This window comes from Canis lupus, chromosome 4 (assembly GCF_003254725.2).
Source record: "Canis lupus dingo isolate Sandy chromosome 4, ASM325472v2, whole genome shotgun sequence".
Lineage (NCBI taxonomy): Eukaryota > Metazoa > Chordata > Mammalia > Carnivora > Canidae > Canis > Canis lupus.
This window is the reverse complement of record NC_064246.1, coordinates 22,707,215-22,726,982: the sequence shown is the minus strand read 5'-3', so window position 1 is coordinate 22,726,982 and position 19,768 is coordinate 22,707,215. Positions and strand designations below refer to the sequence as shown.

The window sequence follows — 19,768 nt, the reverse complement described above, 5'->3', positions numbered from 1 at the left end:
ACCATGTCCCTCCCCTGCTGAACTGGCTCCCTGCTACCCTCAGGAGCAAGGCCTGGCATTCTCCTGAGCAGGGCATTCCACACCCTGCCTGGCTGGGCCCTGCCTCCCTTTGTGGCCTCCTTCCTCCAAGGCCTCTCTTGCATGCCACGCTCAGCCATGCTGAATTACTGCAGTTCCACGAATGTGCACTCTCTCCTGCTCTGGGATCCCAGTACACGCTGTTCCCTCTGCCAGCAACACCCCAACTCCACAGTTCCTGGCTAGTTCATGCTCATCAGTCAGTGGGTGGCTTAGGTGATCTCAGTGAGTTTCCTGATCCCAGTGACGGCTGGTGGGGGAGGCACACCCTCCCATGGATTCTTTCTCACTTCCCATTACAGATATTTTTAAACACACAGAGAAGTATAGAGAACCATCTAATGGGCCCCCTAGGGAGCCATGACTCCTTGTCTACACAGCCCCTGCTTCTCAGTCTGCCTCCCTACCTACACTATAGGTTCCTGAGGTCGAGATGGTGCCTCTGGCCCCACACACTCTCAGGACATTAGTGCAGCTCTTGGCCCACAGAAGACCCTCCATCCACTTTAGGTGGATGCCAAGAGTCCACATTCGTTGAGCATTAAAATCAAGTGCCCCTCTCTGTGCTTACATATCTTAGCTCCTGTGGGTGCACAGCCTCCCTGGGAAGCTCAGGCTACTCTTCCCTTCATTTCATAGACTGGAAAACTGACAGTTCGAAGGTTACACAGCTGGTCAGGAGAGCACGCCAGCGAGGCAGTCTAACTCTGGAACAGAGCTGCCCACAGAAATAGGATGTGATACACGATGAGATGAGCACTAGATGTTATACTATATGTAGGCAAATTGAATTTAAATAAAATTTTAAAAAAAGAAATAGGATGTGAGCCACATGTGGTATTTTAACTTCTCTAGTAGCCACATTAAACAATAGATGAAATTAGTTTTAATAAAATGTATCTCAATCAGCGTATCTAAAAGATCACTTTAACACATCATCAGGAGAAAACATTATTAATGAGATGTTTTATAAACCATTTTGCATACTAAGCCTCCCAAATCCTGTAGGTCACCTTACACTCTAGGCACACGTCAAGTGCTCAGTGCCCTAGCCACAGGGCAATCATACTGGCCAGTCCAGCCAGGGGTCAGCACCGTGGACAGCGGCGCCAGAGCCCACACTCGGAACCACTTTGCTTAAATGGATAAAAGAGGAAATGAGCGAATAGAAGTCCCCAGGACCCCTGGGCCTGATCTTTCCTTGATAATTAGTAATGTTTAATACTTTATGGCCCTTTGGAGTCTCTCTGGCACCATTTTATCTGCCATAGAGATTATTAACCCTGTACCACAAGATGACGATTATGGGGTGAAGAGGGGTCAAACGCCTTTCTCTGGCATACTGCTGCGGGTGCCGGAGCTGGGCCTTGAACCTACAACTTTGAGTCGCAAGTTCAGTGCTCTGCGTGGGGTGGGGCACAGCTGCCCCCTGAAGCAGGACTGTCTCCATCTGGCAAAGGAGGGTATCTGTTCAGACCCCAGGCTGGGCTGGCCATTGGGGACGGGAGCCCCATTTTGTTCGGACCCTGGAGGAAGTGATGCCCTTGGTGAGTGACAGGGCAGGCACAGGCTGAGGAGGCAGATGGGGCCCGTGCCAGGTCCTCTGTGGGAAAGAACCTTGTCATCCTTCAGTCTCAGTTTGGCCACAAGAGGCTGAGAACAAATTGATGGCAATGGAGCCATAACTCACCTCTGAAGGCCTCTTTGTTCTTGGCAAAACAGTGGGGTCATTAGTAATGGTGAAAACGCTGGTGTGCAGACATAAATCCCCCCAGCTGCAGGGCTGATAAACAGCCCGGAGGGGATGGGGGTCTAAAGGAGCCAAGCAGGTTAACCGTGTGCCATGGATCACTCATGGGCTCACACCTGTGTCCCCCCATGTGTGGACAGAGCCACCCCCTGCCCAGGCTCTGGAGGTGCCCAGAGACTCAGTCACCCATAGTGGTTGTCAGGACTCACACCTGGCTCCAGGAGCCCGAGACTCTCATTTTTTTCTTTCAAATGAAAATGGTTTCCTAACATCTAGGACCAGAGCAGGCTTCCATGGGGGTACTCAGGGCCAGCTTGGGGCAGTCAGCGGTGTGAGGGTGCCCTTGTGGGCACTCCGTCCTCCTGCTTCAAGCCAAACAGACACTGGGCTGAGACTTAACATCACCAGAAAGGCAAGTGTGTGGGGCCAGATCCTTGGCAGCCAATGTGCTCTGCAGCAGTATCTACGCTGGTTGGGAGAAGTAGAGATGAGGCCATATCCTAGCTTTCTGGCTACAGCTCCCCTGAGGTCTTCACCCTCCTGCCTGTCTGCCTGCTTTAGACTCACCTTGAGGCTGGATTATAGGGAGATCATGCCAGCCCAGGGCCAGGGAGAAGGGTGGGCAGAAACAGGTGGGCAGGCAGCCAGGTGAGCCAGGTACTCAGGATGGGGAGAGAAGGATGGCCCTTTTCTCAAGCTGCCTAAAAAGAATTTGGGTGGGGTTGTGGGCTGTGTGGTGATGAACACCCATGAGAGAGTTAAAGAACCATCATGGCCACCCTGTAAGTGAGGTCTTAGCAAGGATGGCAAATGTTTGCCATGGGGGCTGTCTGTCCTCTCTCTTTCTGTACCCGTAGCAGACTCTACCAACTGAATACCACACTGAGCCTGCTTGGCTTCATGGTTCTCTTCAAGTAGCCATCATCAATCAATCAGCTGGCGTGTGAGAGGAAACCCATATGTCATCCTTTCCAAAAGCCCTCAAAGCACATCTTTGGCATAGGGGGAATCCTACAAAGTTATGCTAAGCCTTCTGGAAGTTTCTGCCTCCTGGCCCCACCTTCACAAACATTGCCTACCTGTAGTTTCATATCCTGGGTCTTACTTCTCATCCTGTTGTTCACACTTGAGGTCTTGGCCCAGGAGAGTATGCTCCTCCTGGACATCTCATAATATGCTACCACAGACAATTGTCCCCAGACTCCAGGGTTCAGAGCCCAGCCCAGATACCAAAGGCTGAGCAGCTCTGCCCTCCAGCCTCCTGCTCCCCGGGGAGCGAGTGAGGAGGGAGAGCTGGCTGAGGCCATCTTTGAGGGCTGGAGAGGGCCTACGGGTCCAAGGCTGGTGGCCTGGAACTTAGAATGGACCAATGCCCTGGAGGATGGCCTCTCAGTGTCACACAGGAATTTCCCGTCTGGCCATGACCTCAGGCTAGCTCCTGGCTCCTTGCTCCCCACCTTCATCTAGGCTGGGGTATGTCTGAAACCAGCCCACAGGCAATGAGACGAGGAGACAATCCCTCACCCAGCCAGTGTCCCCTTATGCTGCCACCTTATCCTGGCCCCTCAACTCTATCACTCTTGGCGTTCACTGGTGTTCCCTTAGGTCTCTAGCACAAGCCCCTTATCCCTGGGAGGCACTTCCTTTGCTTCCCAAACTAAAAAACTCATGAAGGAGATCAGCACCAGTATGGGCCTCCCTCCTCCTCTGCTCAGCAAGAAAGGGCCCCTTGATTCCCAGGGGGACTCTGCCTTCCTGCAGAATGCCTTCCTTCCTTCCTAGGACTAGCTTTCCCACACCCTAGCCTAAGGACTATCCATATCCCGGGCACTGTGAGAAAGGACCATTCCTGGGGCCAACCCCAGTTCCGCAGAAGGAGAATCCCCGTGGGTGCCAAGGACTCTGCATTTTTGGTAGAAGCCACAGGTGATTCTTGGGCATGATGGAATTTGAAAACCCAAGACCCTAGAGTCATATTCCTTCTCTTCTTCCTTCCTTCATTCCACAAGTACATATGGGGCTTACACTGCTGAGTCCTGTACTGGGCACCAGAATGGGGAGGAAATGTGATGGGGGAGGAGAGGCCCGGACCCATGCTACTGCTGCTGACCACATGAGCTGGTTTGGCATTGCTTTGGGGCCTGGGGTACCCCAGCCTTACAGACACAATAATAGTCAAGCCAGCAGCTGCAGGTCCCACAAAACCCCTGATTTCCTGCATTCCCAAGGATGTGTGTGTGGGGGGCTCTTCCTCCTACCAGGTAACTCTCCCACCTTCTCAAGGTTATTATTACCTGCCAATAATAATAATAATAATAATAATAATAATAATAATAATAGCAACTAACACATATAAAGGTATTTACAACCTTAATTAGGTTCTTCATATATATTAAGTCTTCTGACACTTAACCACCCAAGATAGGTACTCCTACTGCTCCCATTTTATGAATGAGAAACTGAGGTATAGAGACCCACCCAAGGCAATATGCTCATGAGACTCCATCCTCTATGTTCTTGATCATTACACCTTGGTATCTTTTGAGCTTTAGGGAAAGAATGTCCCCTAAATGTCACTCACTGTTATGGGGGTGTGGTTGGGAGAGGCAATAGGGTAGATACCGGCCTGGTGGCCTGCCATCTTCCCGGCCATCAGTCTGGTATACCCAGAGGCATGAGGCTGACCCATCACTGAGTAGTGGGCAGTGGGGAAGGCCACATGTGGGGTGGGGTGGGGGGTGGGGGGAGCATAGGGACAGAGCCAGAGTCTGTGCGTGAGTGAGCAGCCCCTCATGGGCCTCTCACCAATTCCCTCTCTCCAAAGCCACCCAGCCCTGGGACAGCCAAGCAGAGCTCCTTGGTCTGTCCTTAAGTGGGGACATGGGGTCAGGGATCCCACCACCTGGAACCTTCTCTGCAGCCGGTCACTATTCTGCTTAACCAAGAAAAGGGGTGCGAGAGGAGGGGCTCTGTGCCTCCCCTGCAACATTTTCGACAAGATATGAACTCCTAGTGGTCAGAAATGTGAAGAGCATGAAATTGGCTAAAGTTGCAGTTCTATTCATTTTAAAATGATGTACAAACTGCCACCTTTTCATCAAGTCAGGAAAGAAAAACAAAGAGACATCTACAGCACATTAAGGAGGCGAAATGGGAGCCCTCAGTGACCCAGGCTCAGAACCCCAAAGTGCTCAGATGTCTTGGACCTTGGACAGTGGTGCATACTCCCATCTCCCAACACCACCCAAGTGGCCCCCAACATCTTAGCCTCAGTCTCCAGCTCTCTTCCTCCTCCCTCCTTCATCCACTCAGTCACCTTCCCAGGTCCTCTGCCCAGGGTTGTCCCCTCACACCACTGTCCACACACCCAGGCCTCTGCACAGCCCTGCAGAGCCTGGTGCTCCTACAGTGGGGGTGGGGTGCCAGGAGCACCGAGGCCTTACCTGAGACGATGGTGTAGCCAATTCCCCGGGGACGTCCTTTATCCTGGTCGATGGCGGTGATAACTCGCACCGTTGTGCCCTGGGTAGGAGAGAGGAGGGACCTGATTTGGCTGCTCGGCCACCCCCGGGGTGTCCATCTTTCTTTGTAGCTGCCCTGGCACCTGCAGCTTCCCTCCCCAGGTAGTGGACTCCCTGCTACAAGGCCAGCCTAGGAAGCTGCTGAGGGTTCAGGTCTCAGCTGTCCCCATCAATCTGGGGACATAACCCCAAGGCCTTGGCAAACACCTTGGAGTCCCATGGAGAGGCCTAATCCTGCTAATGCTCTCGTTCCCCCTTCCCCTCCCCATGTCCCCTCATCTGCTGTAACCACCCAGGAAAGAGGAAAAACAAGCCAGGGGACAAGAGATCTGATCTCTATCCCAACCGCCCATCAAATTGCTGGTCTCGGTTTGCCCCACCTAAATATGAATAACAGCAAAAACCCTGGGACCTTGCTTTCACTAGGACTTGAGTAAAGGAGAACATCATGGATCAGTTACTCTACTAACAAAAGCATCATAAATCCTGAAAGTGAGTATCTCCAGGAATGACCCCAGAGGCCACCACGGCCCTATGACCCATGCCCTATCCAGCACTGGAACCAGCAGCTCCTGCCTCAAATGGCTCTGTCCCACACCCTGTTCCTTCTTCCTGCAGCACTGGGGGAACGGGGTGCACAGGGGTGGGGGAAGGAACCGGGATCTGGGACTACCAGGATGGGGATTCAGGGGTCCCTGCTCTTAGGGAGTACACAGCCTGTGGGGAGGGCTCACAGACACTGCTCTATGCATCGAAGGGTGCTCAGATGCAGAAATACCCCGAAGTGCAGAAGTCCATCTGGAAGTGCTGGCAAAGGGTTGTACAGACAGCAACATTTAGGACGAGTCATGAAGAATGAGTGGGAGCTTGCCAGGGAGAGAAAATGATACGGAGGCAAAAGGTACAGTACAGGCGCGGACGTGGAGGCCTAAGGTTCTCCAGGAAGGGATCCTGGCATATAATGGGCACATTCAAATATCAGTTGATGGATTGGTTGGCTGAGGAAGAAAGGGACGTACTAAAGAGTCTCACATCACCATCACCACCACTTGCACATCTCCCCTTGCCCGCGGCAACCTCCGCCTTGCTCTCCAGGCCCGATCATGCAGTCAGCCAGCCACCGCCCCGTCCGCCCTGCCTGCCTGAGGCTCTGGCCCCGGCTGCACTTTTCCCTGGTTACAGCCCCGTCCCCATCCCCCAGGGAAATACCCACCCTGGCATTTACATGTCTAGTGATGAGCTCCTGTGGCCTGGATCTGCTGCCTCTCACCCACCTGCTGTCCATCAGCTGAAATCTGAACCCTGTACCCCTACCCAAGCACCTCCTCCTGGGGGCGCAACACCCACAAGGGGCGTCTCCACCCCCCACCCCCAGAGCAGTGCTGTCCCTGTGTGGCTATCCTCCATCCTCCCCAGGGCCCAGGTGTGCAGCAATCTGGAACACTTCCAGCTCGAGCTGAGGGAAGGTGAGAGAATGTTCCAAGAGAAATGGTTCCCGCAGAAACATGGACACAGCCCTGAGGCCAAGGCCGAGCAGAAAGCCGGTCTGGCGCCCTCCTTGGGGGCCCCTTCCCCCAGGACACAGGAGTATACCCCACCGGGGGGGGGAGGGGGGAAAGACTGTTATGATATCGGAAAAAGACACCATTAAATGAGCCGCTCCCCACGCAGGTTCTGAGGACATGAACTGTGCCAGAGACCAGGAGGCACCAGCGGCACGGGCCCTGTTCTCTCGCCAGCACCCACTCTGCACCCAGTGCCGCTGCAAATGCCTTCTATGGACTAACTTACTTCACCCTCACGCCCTCACGCCTACCCCACAAGCCTCGTCTTCCAGAGGAGGAAACCGAGGAACTTGATCAAGTTAAGTGGCCTTGCCAAGGTCCCACTGCAAGGAAGGGAAGGTGAAGCCAGGGCTCAAAGTCAGGTACTTTGGTTCCAAAATGCTCTTGCCCGCCCAGCGATGCCACCTCCACACCAGGTTTCTGCTTTAATAACGATAACTGCCATTTAGGAATGTCCGTGCTATGTGGCAGGCACTAATCTAAGCACTTCGCAAGCATTAGCTCATGTCAGATTTGGGGCAACTTGCATATCCCACTATTCCTCTGGGCTTCAGTGTAGTAAAGGCTCCTCGATGTAGTAAAGTGGTTTTTTAAAAAAACCAAACCAAACCCCAGCAACCCTGTTAACCTTTGTTCTCTCAGGCTTTCTGATCTGAAGACAGACTCTTTCCCTGTAATATCTGCTAATGGCCCCAGACCCAGGCGTCTGTGGGGAGTCATTTGGGAAGCATTTCAGTGCCTGCAGGAACTGCTTCCCCCAACGTCACCCCACGGAGGGCTCTTTTTGGGGGGCCCACTCCTCACATAGGAGAGGCCTGGGTTTGTCTCCAGGAGTAGGTCCCCACAGTGTGGGACGCTGGTGTGAGGCTCAGGTGCCAGGATGGGCTTTCCAGACACGGGGACAACTCCCTCTTTTAGAGCCCTGTCTTGGGCCCCAAATGTGTCCCAGTATCAGGGTCTGCTGAGGGCAGGGCCTAGACTGCCAGGTTAACTGGGCCCCGAGTCTCCAGAGCACCTTTCCAGAAAGTCACTACACAGTCAACCTCAAGGGGCACCTGCATGCTCCCAGGCACACACAACCCAGGAGTGGCTGGGCTGAGCCGGGTGGGCCTACAGACAAGGACACCTTGGGAGGACCAGAACAGGGGTCAGTGGTGGCCTTTGCAAAGGTAGGGCTTCATGGCTGAAGAACCCTCAGGCCTCAGAGCCCTGTGAGCATCTCCCCATACACTCCCACCCTGGGCTGCCGGGAGGCTCATGGGCAAGTGGGGCTCAGAGGGGGGCCAGTGGGCAATTGGGTGACAGAGGACAGAAGGGCCCAGCTCTCCCCAGGAAGAGCCACACCTGACCTGCTGGGAAGTGAAAGCCAACAGGCTTCTGACAAAGTTTGGGGTTTTATCTCTTTTTGGGTAAATAAATCCATTTTTAATAAAACCCTGAGCTTTTAATACAAGTGCAGCCACAAAGACTGGAAATGTTATAAGAAGGAATTAACGGGGAGGAATGGGGGCTCTTGGGATCCCACGGCTCTTGTTTCAGAGTCTCAGTAATTATATTTTCAATATACTGAAACTTATTTCCAAAGACGAGAGGATGGAGAAACGTGGCCCCTGCTGGGCCCAGAGCCAGGCCCCTTACTGGCTGGCTCTCCAGACAGGGGCGGGAATGAGGGGGACGCACCAGCACATGGCTTCACAGGTGGGCAGGCCCAGGAGGCTCAGAGAAGGGTCCACCCTGCCACGGGCTCCTCCCATCACAGGAACCCACGTTGTACAGAAATGAAGCTCCCCTGAGAGGCTAAAGGTACACAGGCCTCCAGAGGCCCTGCTCCTTGTGGCGGGAAGAGCAGTATGCTGAAGGGGTTAGGAGTTTGACTCTGTTGCTAGGCTACCTGGGCTCAAATCTTCTGAGTGAGCTACTTGACCTCTCACTGCCTTGTTCTCCCCGTCTATAAAATGGGTAAAATAACAGCCTCCACCCCTCAGCAACTGGTAGGTGCACAGGGCTTAGCACCATACCTGGTACACAGCAAATGCCATAAAAGTGACTGTCACTGGTCACCGGGACCCCTGTGAGCATCTGATGAAAGCCGTGGTGCCTCTTCCCAGACAACGCATGCTTGTGGTGTGCCACACAGTTACAGCCCATTCAGGCTCCCTAGCACCCCAGATTCAGAATCCGTACCCTGGAGCTAAGGCATCTTCTGGGTATTATAGGGAGAGAACGGCTAACAGCCCGGGGACGAGCCAGCACTGGTCAAGCACCTACTCTGTGCCAAGCACCGTGTTTGGCATCCAACATGGGTACTCTTGCATTTTCCTCACAAGCCCCAACACCATGGGGTATGGGAGGCAACAGGCTCAGAGGGTTCCAGAATTGGCTTAAAGTCTCAAGGTATGGTGAGTGGCTGGGGCAAGGGTGACTGAGGAATGGAGGCCTGGGTTGGGGTGGGTCTGGGGGCCTCCACTGCTCCACGGCGGAGGGGACAGGCCCAAGGCTCCGCGCCCAGTAGGTGCGCCGCCGACAGAGGTGGATGAGGTGTGCGAGGCAGCCCCCCTCTGAGGTTCGGGTACCGGTGGGAAAGTCCAGGCAGATCTGAGAGGAGCTGAGACTTCTCTAGAAGGAGCTTGTGTCTCCCCTTCCGCAGCCTGCCTCTTCCAGAACAGCGGGCCAGGATGGGAGCTGGAGCTGGATCTGGAGCCCATGGGGCCGGGGTCTCAGGGGTCCCAGCCCAGCTCTCTCCCCGGGGACCGCCTTCCCCATTGCCATGACAGGATTAAGGACTTGAAAGGTGGACCGCAGTTCGCTCAGGGAGTGGGAGGCGCCTGTGCGGGGAGGGGGCCGTGGGGGCCGGAGGGGACTTCCGACAAGAGCTGCCACAGCAGATTCTGAGGCAGAAAATCCTATTTCTCAGTCCTTAATTCCAGTCAATTCCAGTCAAAGGGCTGATAGGCATCAGCTGGCAGTAATTTGTGCAGTTTATCCGCTCTTTTCACCTCCTATCGGTCCTTCACTGACGGGCAGGCCGACATGCCGCTGCTCGAGTGAGGAAATTAAAATTTGATGCAATAATCCCAAATAAGAAGGATTTTATTAGGTAATATATACACTTTAGATGAGGCACGCCGGCCCGATACGCTGATAGAGAGAGGCATCCATGCTGGGAGCCGCAGATAAAGAGGAGGAGCGAGGCAGCGTGGGCCGGGGTCTGGACGGAGCCCCCCGGGCCAGCAGAGCCAAGGCTGGGAGCGGGGACGCCTGGGTCCCCAGGGTGAGGGGGCTGCACGGGCCACGGGGCTCCAGGGACCTGGCCGGCCCAGGAAGTACTGAGTTAAGCCAGGGTTCCACACTGTAAAGCGACAAGCAGGGCCCGGATCAAGGCATGGAAACCGATTAGAAGCCTGGAAAAGTCAGGCTTGGAGCATTAGGGAATTGGCCTGCAGCAGAAAAAGAGGTGCCAGAGACATGGCAACGGGAGCGCTCCTTTCCAGGGTGGGGACGAGGAGCAGACGCAGGCTGCGTGCCCCGGAGATGACTCTGTGGGCGCCGGGGAGAGTCCGAAGCCTCCTCACTTACTTCCTTGTCTGGCTCCCCCGAGCCGAGTCATGACCAAAGAGGTGGGGCTCAGACCTGCCCTCCTGAGAACTCCAGGGGCATTGGCGGGAGTGGCCTCACAGCCCCATAGGGACTACTGAGTCATAACCACTGTGAGTGAATGCCTTGCTGGGTGTTCTACAGGAGCAGGCGACCTCCAGTCCTTAAAACCCTCAGCCAATGCAGACACTACTGCATTACCAGCCATTTGCCAAGGAGGAAGCAGCCCACAGTGTGGAGGATTTGGCCAAAGTGACTGCAGACCCTACTCTGAGTGTCTCTGGCTGCGTGGCCACCATCGCATCCTCACTTCAATCAACAAGTTAGCTCCAAGCGCCTTCTCTGCACTCAGCTCTGGGCACAATGTCCTGGGAGACACACTGGAAGCTGAGACCAGGTCCCAGAGACTCAGGCACCTTGATCACTGGGAGCTCCAAAATACCCTGCTCACACGTTGGTGAGCATTACAGGTGCAGCCATAATCCAGTAGTAAATTATGCAACCTAGGGAGAGTCCACTTTACCAGAGCCAGGGGTGGGGGGTGGGGGTGGGGGGGAAGCAATGGCTGGCTGGCTGTGGGCTGGTGAGGATGATGCCAGGAAAAAATAAATCCTAAGGAATGTGGCCAGGGAGCTGGGAACCAACAGACGGATATATTCTGGATTGGTAACAGGAGTTGGCATGGGAGTGATGAGGATGGCAGGCAGGTGAGAGGGCTGGTCTGACCAGGGCATTGTTCGTTTGATCACTCACTCATTCATTCATTCATTCATTCATTCCACAAACACATCCGTAGCACCCCTGATGTGCTATGCCCCAGTAGAACCCCATCCCTGCCAAACTACTTCTGGTCCAGCAGGGAAACAGAGGCTGAGCAAGCTGTCTGAGAGTCCTGAGTGCTAAGAAGGGGATGGCCAGGGACCAGGCGTAGTTGGAAGGGCCCATCTCCTCTGAAAGGTCAGGGAAGGCCTCCCTGGGCTTAGGAGATATGGGCATAGCAAAGAGATTTTGGAAAGAGATGGCCTTTAGCTGCTGTCCACGGACCACTAGGAAAGAGCAGGTTAGGGCAGGGGGCATTGAGATGTCATGCTCTACCCTAAATGCAGCTTCAGACACCTGCAACAGGAGACCACAAAGCATCTTGCTTGGTAGATCCTCCAGCCCACACCTGGCCCCCAGAAGGAAGTGGCTACCCCCCCCCCAACACACACACACCTGAAACCCGAAATATAGCACTTTGAGGATGCCAGGGTCAGGATGGACCACAGTCTCTAAACTAGAAGCTGTGCTTCCCTGGACTGTGATGGCCTATAGGTGGTCTGCACCCTGGTCAAGGGAAGCCTGCCCCTCCCTTATACCGAATTCTGTGAGTCCGTGCAGATGTGCAGGTGGGCCCCTGTTGTGCACGTGTTCAGGCAGGTGTCCTACTTTGTTCTCCAATTCGTGTGTCCTTCCTCTAAGCACACTGAGTTCCCTCAAAAGGAAGGGCATGTTTTTCCTTCCACAAGAGCGGCTCCCCTCCTATATGTCCAGGGGTTGCAGCTACCCAGAGGAGCCAGTTTTCCTTAATTTATCAGCCCACTGTTTGTGCTTTATTCTAGTTTGCACAAAAGATGGGTGGCTACCAGGCAAGGGATGGGTGAGCAGAGTTTTCCACCCCCAGCCCAAGTGAGCAAGCAGTAGCATGTTTTGTTCTCGAAGACCCCCACCAGTCACAAGTGACTGGGCCAGAGGCAGACATAGGGCCTAAGGGCAGCCAACTTATAGGCTGGCTGGAGATCTGTGACCTTGTGACATGGCACAATCAATCAGATGCCTCTTTTGAAAAGTTGGGCTTGAAAAATCCAAAGATCGAGCAGTTAGAGGGACAACTGGACCTGTGTGCTCCCAGAGAAAAGCCAAGGCTGAGAGGACTGGGGAGTGGAGGGCACACTGCTGCCATCTTGGGCAGGACTGGTTGGCTGAGAGAGGCAGACTGACCCATGGGGAATGTGGCTGAGTCCAAATCTCTCTAGACCAGGCTGGTTCCACAGGCATCCCTATCATCCCATGTAAATCTTCCTGAACTGTTCCCCTTTGTCTACACTAGTAAGCCTTTGGGGTTTTCTTTGCCTCTTGGAGCCCTCTGGAGATGAAGTGAGAGGGTGAGGACATGGGGTGTGGTGGTATGGTACGAAGAGGGGGTCAGGCTTTCACTTGTGCTAAGATTTCCATCACTGACATGCATAGGGATTGAGGGGAGTAGGAAATGCCAAGAGCCTGTCCAACCGAACAGGGCCCCATCCCTAACAGAAGCTCAGAGGGAAGTCTCACAAGGGCCAGGGAGTGGCTTACCGGAGGAGAATGCTCATAGATGTTAGTGCTGTAAGGCAGGTTGATGAAGATGGGGTCCATGTCCTGGACATCTGTGATGATGATGGCCAAGTTGGCCAGGGTGGACAGAGGCCTGGTCTTGTCTTGATCCTTAGAGGACAAAGAATACACAACCTTAGGTTGTGACATTGTTGACATGCACACACACACACACACACACACATCTCCACACACAACACCCATGTGCACAAACATGTGTGCCCACGTACGCATGTGTTCCCACACTCCTGCAGGAGGAGCATTAATACACGGATGTTCAAGAACCCTAAGAACCCACAGAGATCTCGGACCTGTGCAGGAAAACACAAACAGGGGCCCCCAAGACCCCGCAGAAGGTGGTTTATCCAATGTCAGAAAGCAGGGCTAGGGTAGAGTCAGCTCTCCTGCCCCCAGCTCGGCCTAGGCCTGATGGTCCCAGACATCTTCTTGCTCCCCACTACTACTCAAGGGTGGGATGACTGGCTTGGGATAAAGAGACAGTGCCTGTCCTTAGCAGCATCTCTTGATTCAGGCAGAAGGCCACCGGCCCTCACCACGCTCACTTCCTGCCCCCTGTCATCCCAGGGCAGCAAGGGAAGGGCCAGGATGGGCGGGACCGCTCTGACACCTGCATCCCTGCTCTGCACCTGGGTTTACTGGTCAAGTAACTTTTCTGATAGAACCAGCAGGGGGAGCTTCAGGGCCTGTGACATTTGGGGGACTCCAGGAAGCAATCCCCAGGGGTCATGCCCGCCACCCCCACCCCACCCCACGCCACCCCCCCCCCGCCCCCACCGCCGTGGCCAGGCAGGCAACGTTTAAACCTTCCTACTCAGTTGGAAATTCAGACTTATGAAAGCTCACCAAGAAATGAAACCAGAAACACCATTACCCTAAAATACACAGCCTACAGTGATAAACTGTTGAAATAGCCCTTTGCCGATGAATGACCATGACCCACAGGAAAGGACTCCTGCTGAGCACAGGTTAGGTGACAGGCAGGGCGCTGGAACCTTGTTTGCTTACGTAGATACCATGTGGCCATTGTTCAGATACATTAACTGAGACACACGGAGGTTAAGTAACCTGTCCAGGGTCACACAGCTGGCTAAGTACGTAGCCACGACTCAAACTCCGATCCTTCTGCAATAAAAACCTGCCCTAACTGATTTGACTTGGAGCCCTAACACCAGCTCAGCCCCTGACTTGCTGGGTCACTTCGAGTAAGTTCTCTTCCTTCTTGGGGTCTGTTTGCTTCTCTGTGAGATAAAGGGGCTCAATGCAATGACTTCCATGGACCCTTGAGCCTGTACAATCTCTGGTCTGTCCCCTGATTAGGTCTCCTTTGGTCTGTGGTGCCTGGAGCAATGCAAAGCATCCCCCGCCCCCCCCCTCCCCCGCCGGCCCCATTGCAACAAGCCTAGGGCCTGCTCCTGCCCTCCAGATAGAGAGGTGCAGCAGAGCCTTTGGGGAGGGAGGGCTGGTTGTCCTAAGAGTCCTCAGGGGTAGCCACGGAGAGGGACTTCAGGGATGAGGAGTGGGTGCAGCAGGGCGGAGGAGAGTCTGGACGCAGGAGGAGCTGGGCAGACGGTCCACTGGGGAGACACCCTTCTTGGGCTCCAAGACAATGGAACCCACAGCTCGGGCTTGGGGACTGCTGCCCATGGTGAGAGCTCTCCACCAGGGACCCAAGCAATCAGGTAGACAGGGCCAGGGTGGGAGGAACAAAGTCCCTTGATCTTTTGAGCAGGGGAGGCCAGTAGCTCTAATTTGCCATTACCAGGTTTTGCGCGTAGGTGGCTCTGTCCAGCCTGGCACCTGCCCTCCCCATCCTGCAGTCTCGGGGCCACAGCCCTGCTCCTGCCATGGATTCCCTCACTCTCATGGCTTGGGGTGGGGGGATCAGTGGGCATACCTGACAGGGCAGGCACCTCGCCAGGATCCCAGCTGTCACTTGGGGCTGTTCCCAGGAAGTCCTCCTGTTTCCCCGCTTTGTGCCCACCCAGTGGTGGCTGGGAACCCACACTGCTCCCTGCAAAGCCACATAGGAGAATCTCCTTGGGGAAACGCCCAGCAGCCAAGGGCACAGCACCAGTCCTGAGGGGGACTGTGCTTCAGGTGGGGGAGCCATCAAGGGCCAGGAAGGGGCCCTCCTGTTCCTTTGCTTGAAGATCTGATGGCTGCAAGATTAACAGCAATTTAACTGTATTCACCATCTCAGCTCTAGCCCAGGCCTCTTAACTGGTCTGGCCACCCAAGTTCTTGCCTGTGGTCCCTCCCCTGCCTGCCCAAAGCCATTTTCATGGAAGATGGAAATTACTCCACAGGGAGAGGGTCACAGCAAGAAAGAGAGCAAGAGACCTGGGACCCATTCCTGGGATTGGCACATTCCTGGGACCCAGCATGTGCAAATGGGACCCAGCGTGTGCAAATGGAGAGCGGCTGGAGGGGTACCACGGCTGTGTGCGGGTGCAAGGCAGGGTACAGGTGCAGGTGTGTGTAGAGAGCAGATTCTAGTCTTACATGCCCCCTTGATCCCAGAAGTCAGGTTTACAAACAGCAGGACAGACAACCTCCCAGGCAACAAACACTTAACCAGGGGAGAAGGAAAGAATGTGAATGGTACCCACAGTGGCCTCCCCAGAAAAAGCATGTATTTCCCGGTTCCTGGGGCCCCCTCTACACCTTGCCCAAGCCTGGGGGAGCCCCATCTTTCAAACTAGACCCTTGACCTAGTCCATGTGTCTTACTCCAGGATCTGGGCTCTGTGATCTGCCAAGTGGAGCCCCCAGTGCCACTGGCATTCCCGCTGCAGTGACATGGGGCCAGGGGATGGAGCTGGGTGTCAGGCAAATGGGTCCTGAAGAGTCAAGAGGGACTCCTATAACTTGTTGGCCTGAGCTTTGTTAACAGAAATCCAAGGGACAATGGGCCACCTCCCGACCTGTTGCCTGCTGGACTCCAGCTGTGCCTGGAGAGAGGGAGGAGCAAGCAAGAGAGGAGTGCAGGGCTCAGAGCCTACTTAGGGTGTGGCCTTCTGCAGGGTGGCAGAGGCCAAGGGGCTGTGATGATCTGGAAACTCAGAAACTCCCGCCATGGGGCCCTGGACTGGTGTCAGCCCAACTGGGTTTGGGTTCTTGCTCCCTGCTACTCATCAGCTTGTGAGTCTCAACAGTGTCAGCCATAAAATGGGACAGTTCTTCCTCTCTCTCTCTCCCCTCTCCTGCTAATCCTGGAATTCCCAGGACCCAGCATGATGCCTGGTGTGCACATGGGTGGGCCCTCCTATGTAAGCGTCACCACTCGGGAGCAGTGGCGGGGATGCCTGGATGCGCCGGCTCCTGCGTGTAGGGTGCTATCAGGACATTGCTGGGTTGCCACCTCTGTCTGAGGCTCCAGAGAGCGAGGGGACACCCCACATCATGAATGCCCTGTGGGGTTACCAGTGGGGGCAATTACCTGCATTGCTCCTGGGCCTCAGCGGCCTCATCTGTGAAATGGGTACATTCATATCACGTATGGGAGAGGGCTGCCGTGGGGTTTAATGGAGGCAACCCATTTGAGCGCTGGGCCCGGCACCGCTCCTGCTCTTACTGTGACTATGGCCAGCGTCACTGTTGCAGGGCCTTGACCGGCCGGGGTGGACGCTGGTGCCACCGTTGCTCTCTCCCAGGGTGGGAGGAGACAGGCCTGCGGGGCGGACTCACCGTGGCGTTGACGGTGAGCTGGTAGGCCTGCGTGGTCTCGTAGTCCAGCTCGCGGACCACCGTGACGATGCCGCGGGCGCTGTCGATGGCGAAGAACGGGGACGGGGGCTGGAAGGAGTACAGGACGCTGCCCCCTGCACCCAAGTCGGGGTCCGTGGCGTTCACGATAAAGATGGGTGTCCCCACCGGCGTGTTCTGGGGGCGAAGCAAAGCAAACCAAAGGGTGAGTGGTGCTCGGAGCAGCTGCCTTCGTCGGTGACTATTCCCCCAAAGCCCATTAACCGCGTCCCTCCAGCCAACCAGACCCGCGGCTTTGTCATTTTTATTCTAGGAGGGTTCAGAGGAATTTAAAATGCAGTATCTATTTTTTTCCCCTTTTTTTGATGGCCTCCTGGTGGCTATAACAGCACCAGTTCTGAAGATGATCTGCTCACCCTGGCGTTCTGGATGGGGGCCTTTTGGTCTCCAAACCCCTGTTTCTCGGCTGTGTCGCCTCTCAGGCCCAGGCTGCTCTGGGGGGCGCCTGAGACTCTGCGTGTTGGGAGGCTTCAGGGGTGTGCCACGGTCAGGTGGCAGGGGGCCCTGAGGGCTTTGCCTGGTACCACGGAGCTGACTTGGATTGCCCCAGGGTAGGGCATGCACATGCCATCCCTGGGCCATGGCAACCTGCCACAGGTGGCCCACAGGACTCCCTCGATGTTACCACTGCCTGGGAGCCCACCAGATTCCCTCTGCTACACACTGTGGATAGACTCCTGTCCTTTTCTGACTTGGGGTCTTTGGTTAAACGTAACTTCCTCATGGAAGCTTCCAGACTCCTAAAGCAGGCCAGCCCCCCTCCTACGCCCCCACCCTCCACCACTGCTTATATTAAGGTTCCCACCTCACCTGGAGATTTTTCATCATTCACCTTTCTTCTCTAATTCCTTGGTCAGTGCCTGTCTTCCCACACAGCACATGCGCCCCATGCAAGCCACAGGGCTCTAGCTGCTTTGCCTAGCATGATGCCTGGCACACGGTGGGTGTCCAATATCATTTTTTTTTAAAGATTATATTTCTTTATTCATGAGAGACACAGAGAGAGAGAGAGAGAGGCAGAGACACAGGCAGAGGGAGAAGCAGGCTCCATGCAGGGAGCCTGACATGGGACCCTATCTGGGGTCTCCAGGATCAGGCCCTGGGCCGAAGGCAGGGGCTCAACCACTGAGCCACCCAGGCGTCCCATCCATATCCTTTCTGAAGACATGAACAAGTGGCTCTTATAGCAGTCGGCGCCTCCTCAGGCTCTGTTTGCATCTCTGCCCAACTGTCAGCTGCCATCACCCCAGCGACCATCACCGTGCCGGGCACATAAGCCATGCCTGGGAAATAGGGTGAGGGAATTTATTCATAATTTAGTGGGCTCTGGGCACATGTGAAGACAGGCAATCTAATGAGGCTCTTCGCAGAGACAAAAGGGTAAAAACAATCCCTGTTCCCCTTGACTGATTGCCCTTTGAAAAGGAAGCTAAGGCTCAGAGAGGGTAAGCAACTAGCCCAAGTCACACAGCTAGGCCGTGGTCAAAGAGGGCCTGGAATTCAGGCCTGGCTAATTCTAAGCCAGTGATCTCATGCTCTGTATGGAACACTTCTCGGAAACACTGATGGCAGTTCTTTCCCTACCTCTTCTGTAGGATGCTGAGCTCCATGCCAGCAGGGGTGGTACCTCCTAGCCCGCAGTGTGGGACTAGCCTGTTAGTTCCCTGAGGGCAGAGACCGTATTCCCGCTCCTGTATTTTTTCACATGGGGACAATGACTGGGTGCCTTCTGACACCTGGAGGGCTTCTTTCAAGGAGGCACCCACACTGCTGCCTCCTCTCTGTGCTGGTGGCCGTGACATGGGCCCTGTGTCACTGCTTTGGGTGACTTCTTTCACCAAAGGCTGGTAGCCTTTTCCTGGGACCACCTGCTTGAGGCAAGGGGGTTCTTTATAAGATCCCCAGTCAGGCTGGAAAGGGCCTCTGGAGAACAATGCTATGGAGCTGCCACTGTTTTCCTTCCTTCTTCCCTCCCTCCTTCCCTCCCGCCCTCCCTCCCTCCAGTCCTTCCTTCCTTCCTTCTTCTCAAAGATTTATTTATTTGAGAGAAAGAGTGAGCATGAGCTGGGGGAGGGGCAGAGGGAGAGGGAGAGAGAGAATCCTCAAGCAGACTCCCCACTCATTGCAAAGCCTGACATGGGGCTCGATCCCAGGACCCTGAGATCATGACCTGAGCTGAAACCGAGAGTCACACACTCAACCGACTCAGCCACCCAGGTGCCCGCCACTGTTTCTTTCTGAGTGTGCTGACTCTCTCCCGTCACTAGGCAAATATCAGGCTGAATGGACAGGCTCCTAACCTGTCCTTCTCCCACCAGCACAGAAGACAGGAGGCAGATGGGGAGGCCCCTCTCCTCCACACCATCCATGACTCCCCAGTGCCCCTTGTATACAACACAGGCCCTCATGGTCTGTCTCTGTCTCCTCCTTCCCACTTTATTTCCTGGCAGGCATCCCTTCTTGGCCTTTTGGCTAAGATCATGTGTACCATCTATTCTTATCAGTTTAATATTTTCTGATAGGAGAGCTACTCGTACTTCTCAAACCCAGCAGGCTGCCTCACACCTCGAGGCTTCTGAACCTCCTTTTCCTTTGCCAAGCCTTCCCTCCTCGGCTCGGTGGCTTGGAAAACAGATGCTCTCTTTCCCTCCAAAAGAGAATCAAGTGTGCAAGGGGGCAGAGCGGACAAGTGCTAGGATTTCAGGGATCGACAGACTGTCAGAACCCCAGCCTTGCTGTGTGTCTTTGGGTTATTTAATCTCTCTGATCCTTAATCCCCTTTTTGTCCACTGAAGTTAATAATATCCTACAGAGTTAGTGTGAAGAGAACATGAGCTCCTGAGTGCAAATTTCCCAGCATATAATAAGTGCTTAGAAATTGATAGTTGTGATGTTGTTGCCTTGTGCCTTCTGGAGGACTGTGGACAAGAATGCCTTTGAGGGGAGGGCAGGCAGGTGTCCAGAAGCACTATGAATATCAACGATAATCCTGTGCTGGGCATTCCCTGTCTACACCCTCCCCAGATGCACCGAATACCCTGCTCTGTCTCCCCTTTCCCACCCTAAGGAGACTTCAATGGACTGCATTCATCCCCAGGCTTCCTTGCAGGCTGGCTTCTGCCG

The 19,768-nt window shown here is 54.7% G+C and overlaps 1 protein-coding gene and 1 pseudogene across 1 annotated transcript in view; one reads left to right on the top strand and one right to left on the bottom strand.

Annotated features, from left to right (window-relative positions):
• LOC125752101 (cadherin-23-like) overlaps positions 1 to 19,768 on the bottom strand; it is a 285,602-nt gene that overhangs the window by 138,846 nt on the left and 126,988 nt on the right. Inside the window, exons 6-8 of the mRNA XM_035715256.2 lie at positions 16,568 to 16,762; positions 12,843 to 12,971; positions 5,272 to 5,350 (exon numbers count right to left, since the gene is read on the bottom strand). Coding sequence (XP_035571149.2) covers positions 5,272 to 5,350; positions 12,843 to 12,971; positions 16,568 to 16,762 — 403 coding nt within the window. The remainder of the gene's footprint in view (positions 1 to 5,271; positions 5,351 to 12,842; positions 12,972 to 16,567; positions 16,763 to 19,768) is intronic.
• On the top strand, positions 19,098 to 19,213 carry LOC112652051 (U2 spliceosomal RNA; annotated as a pseudogene).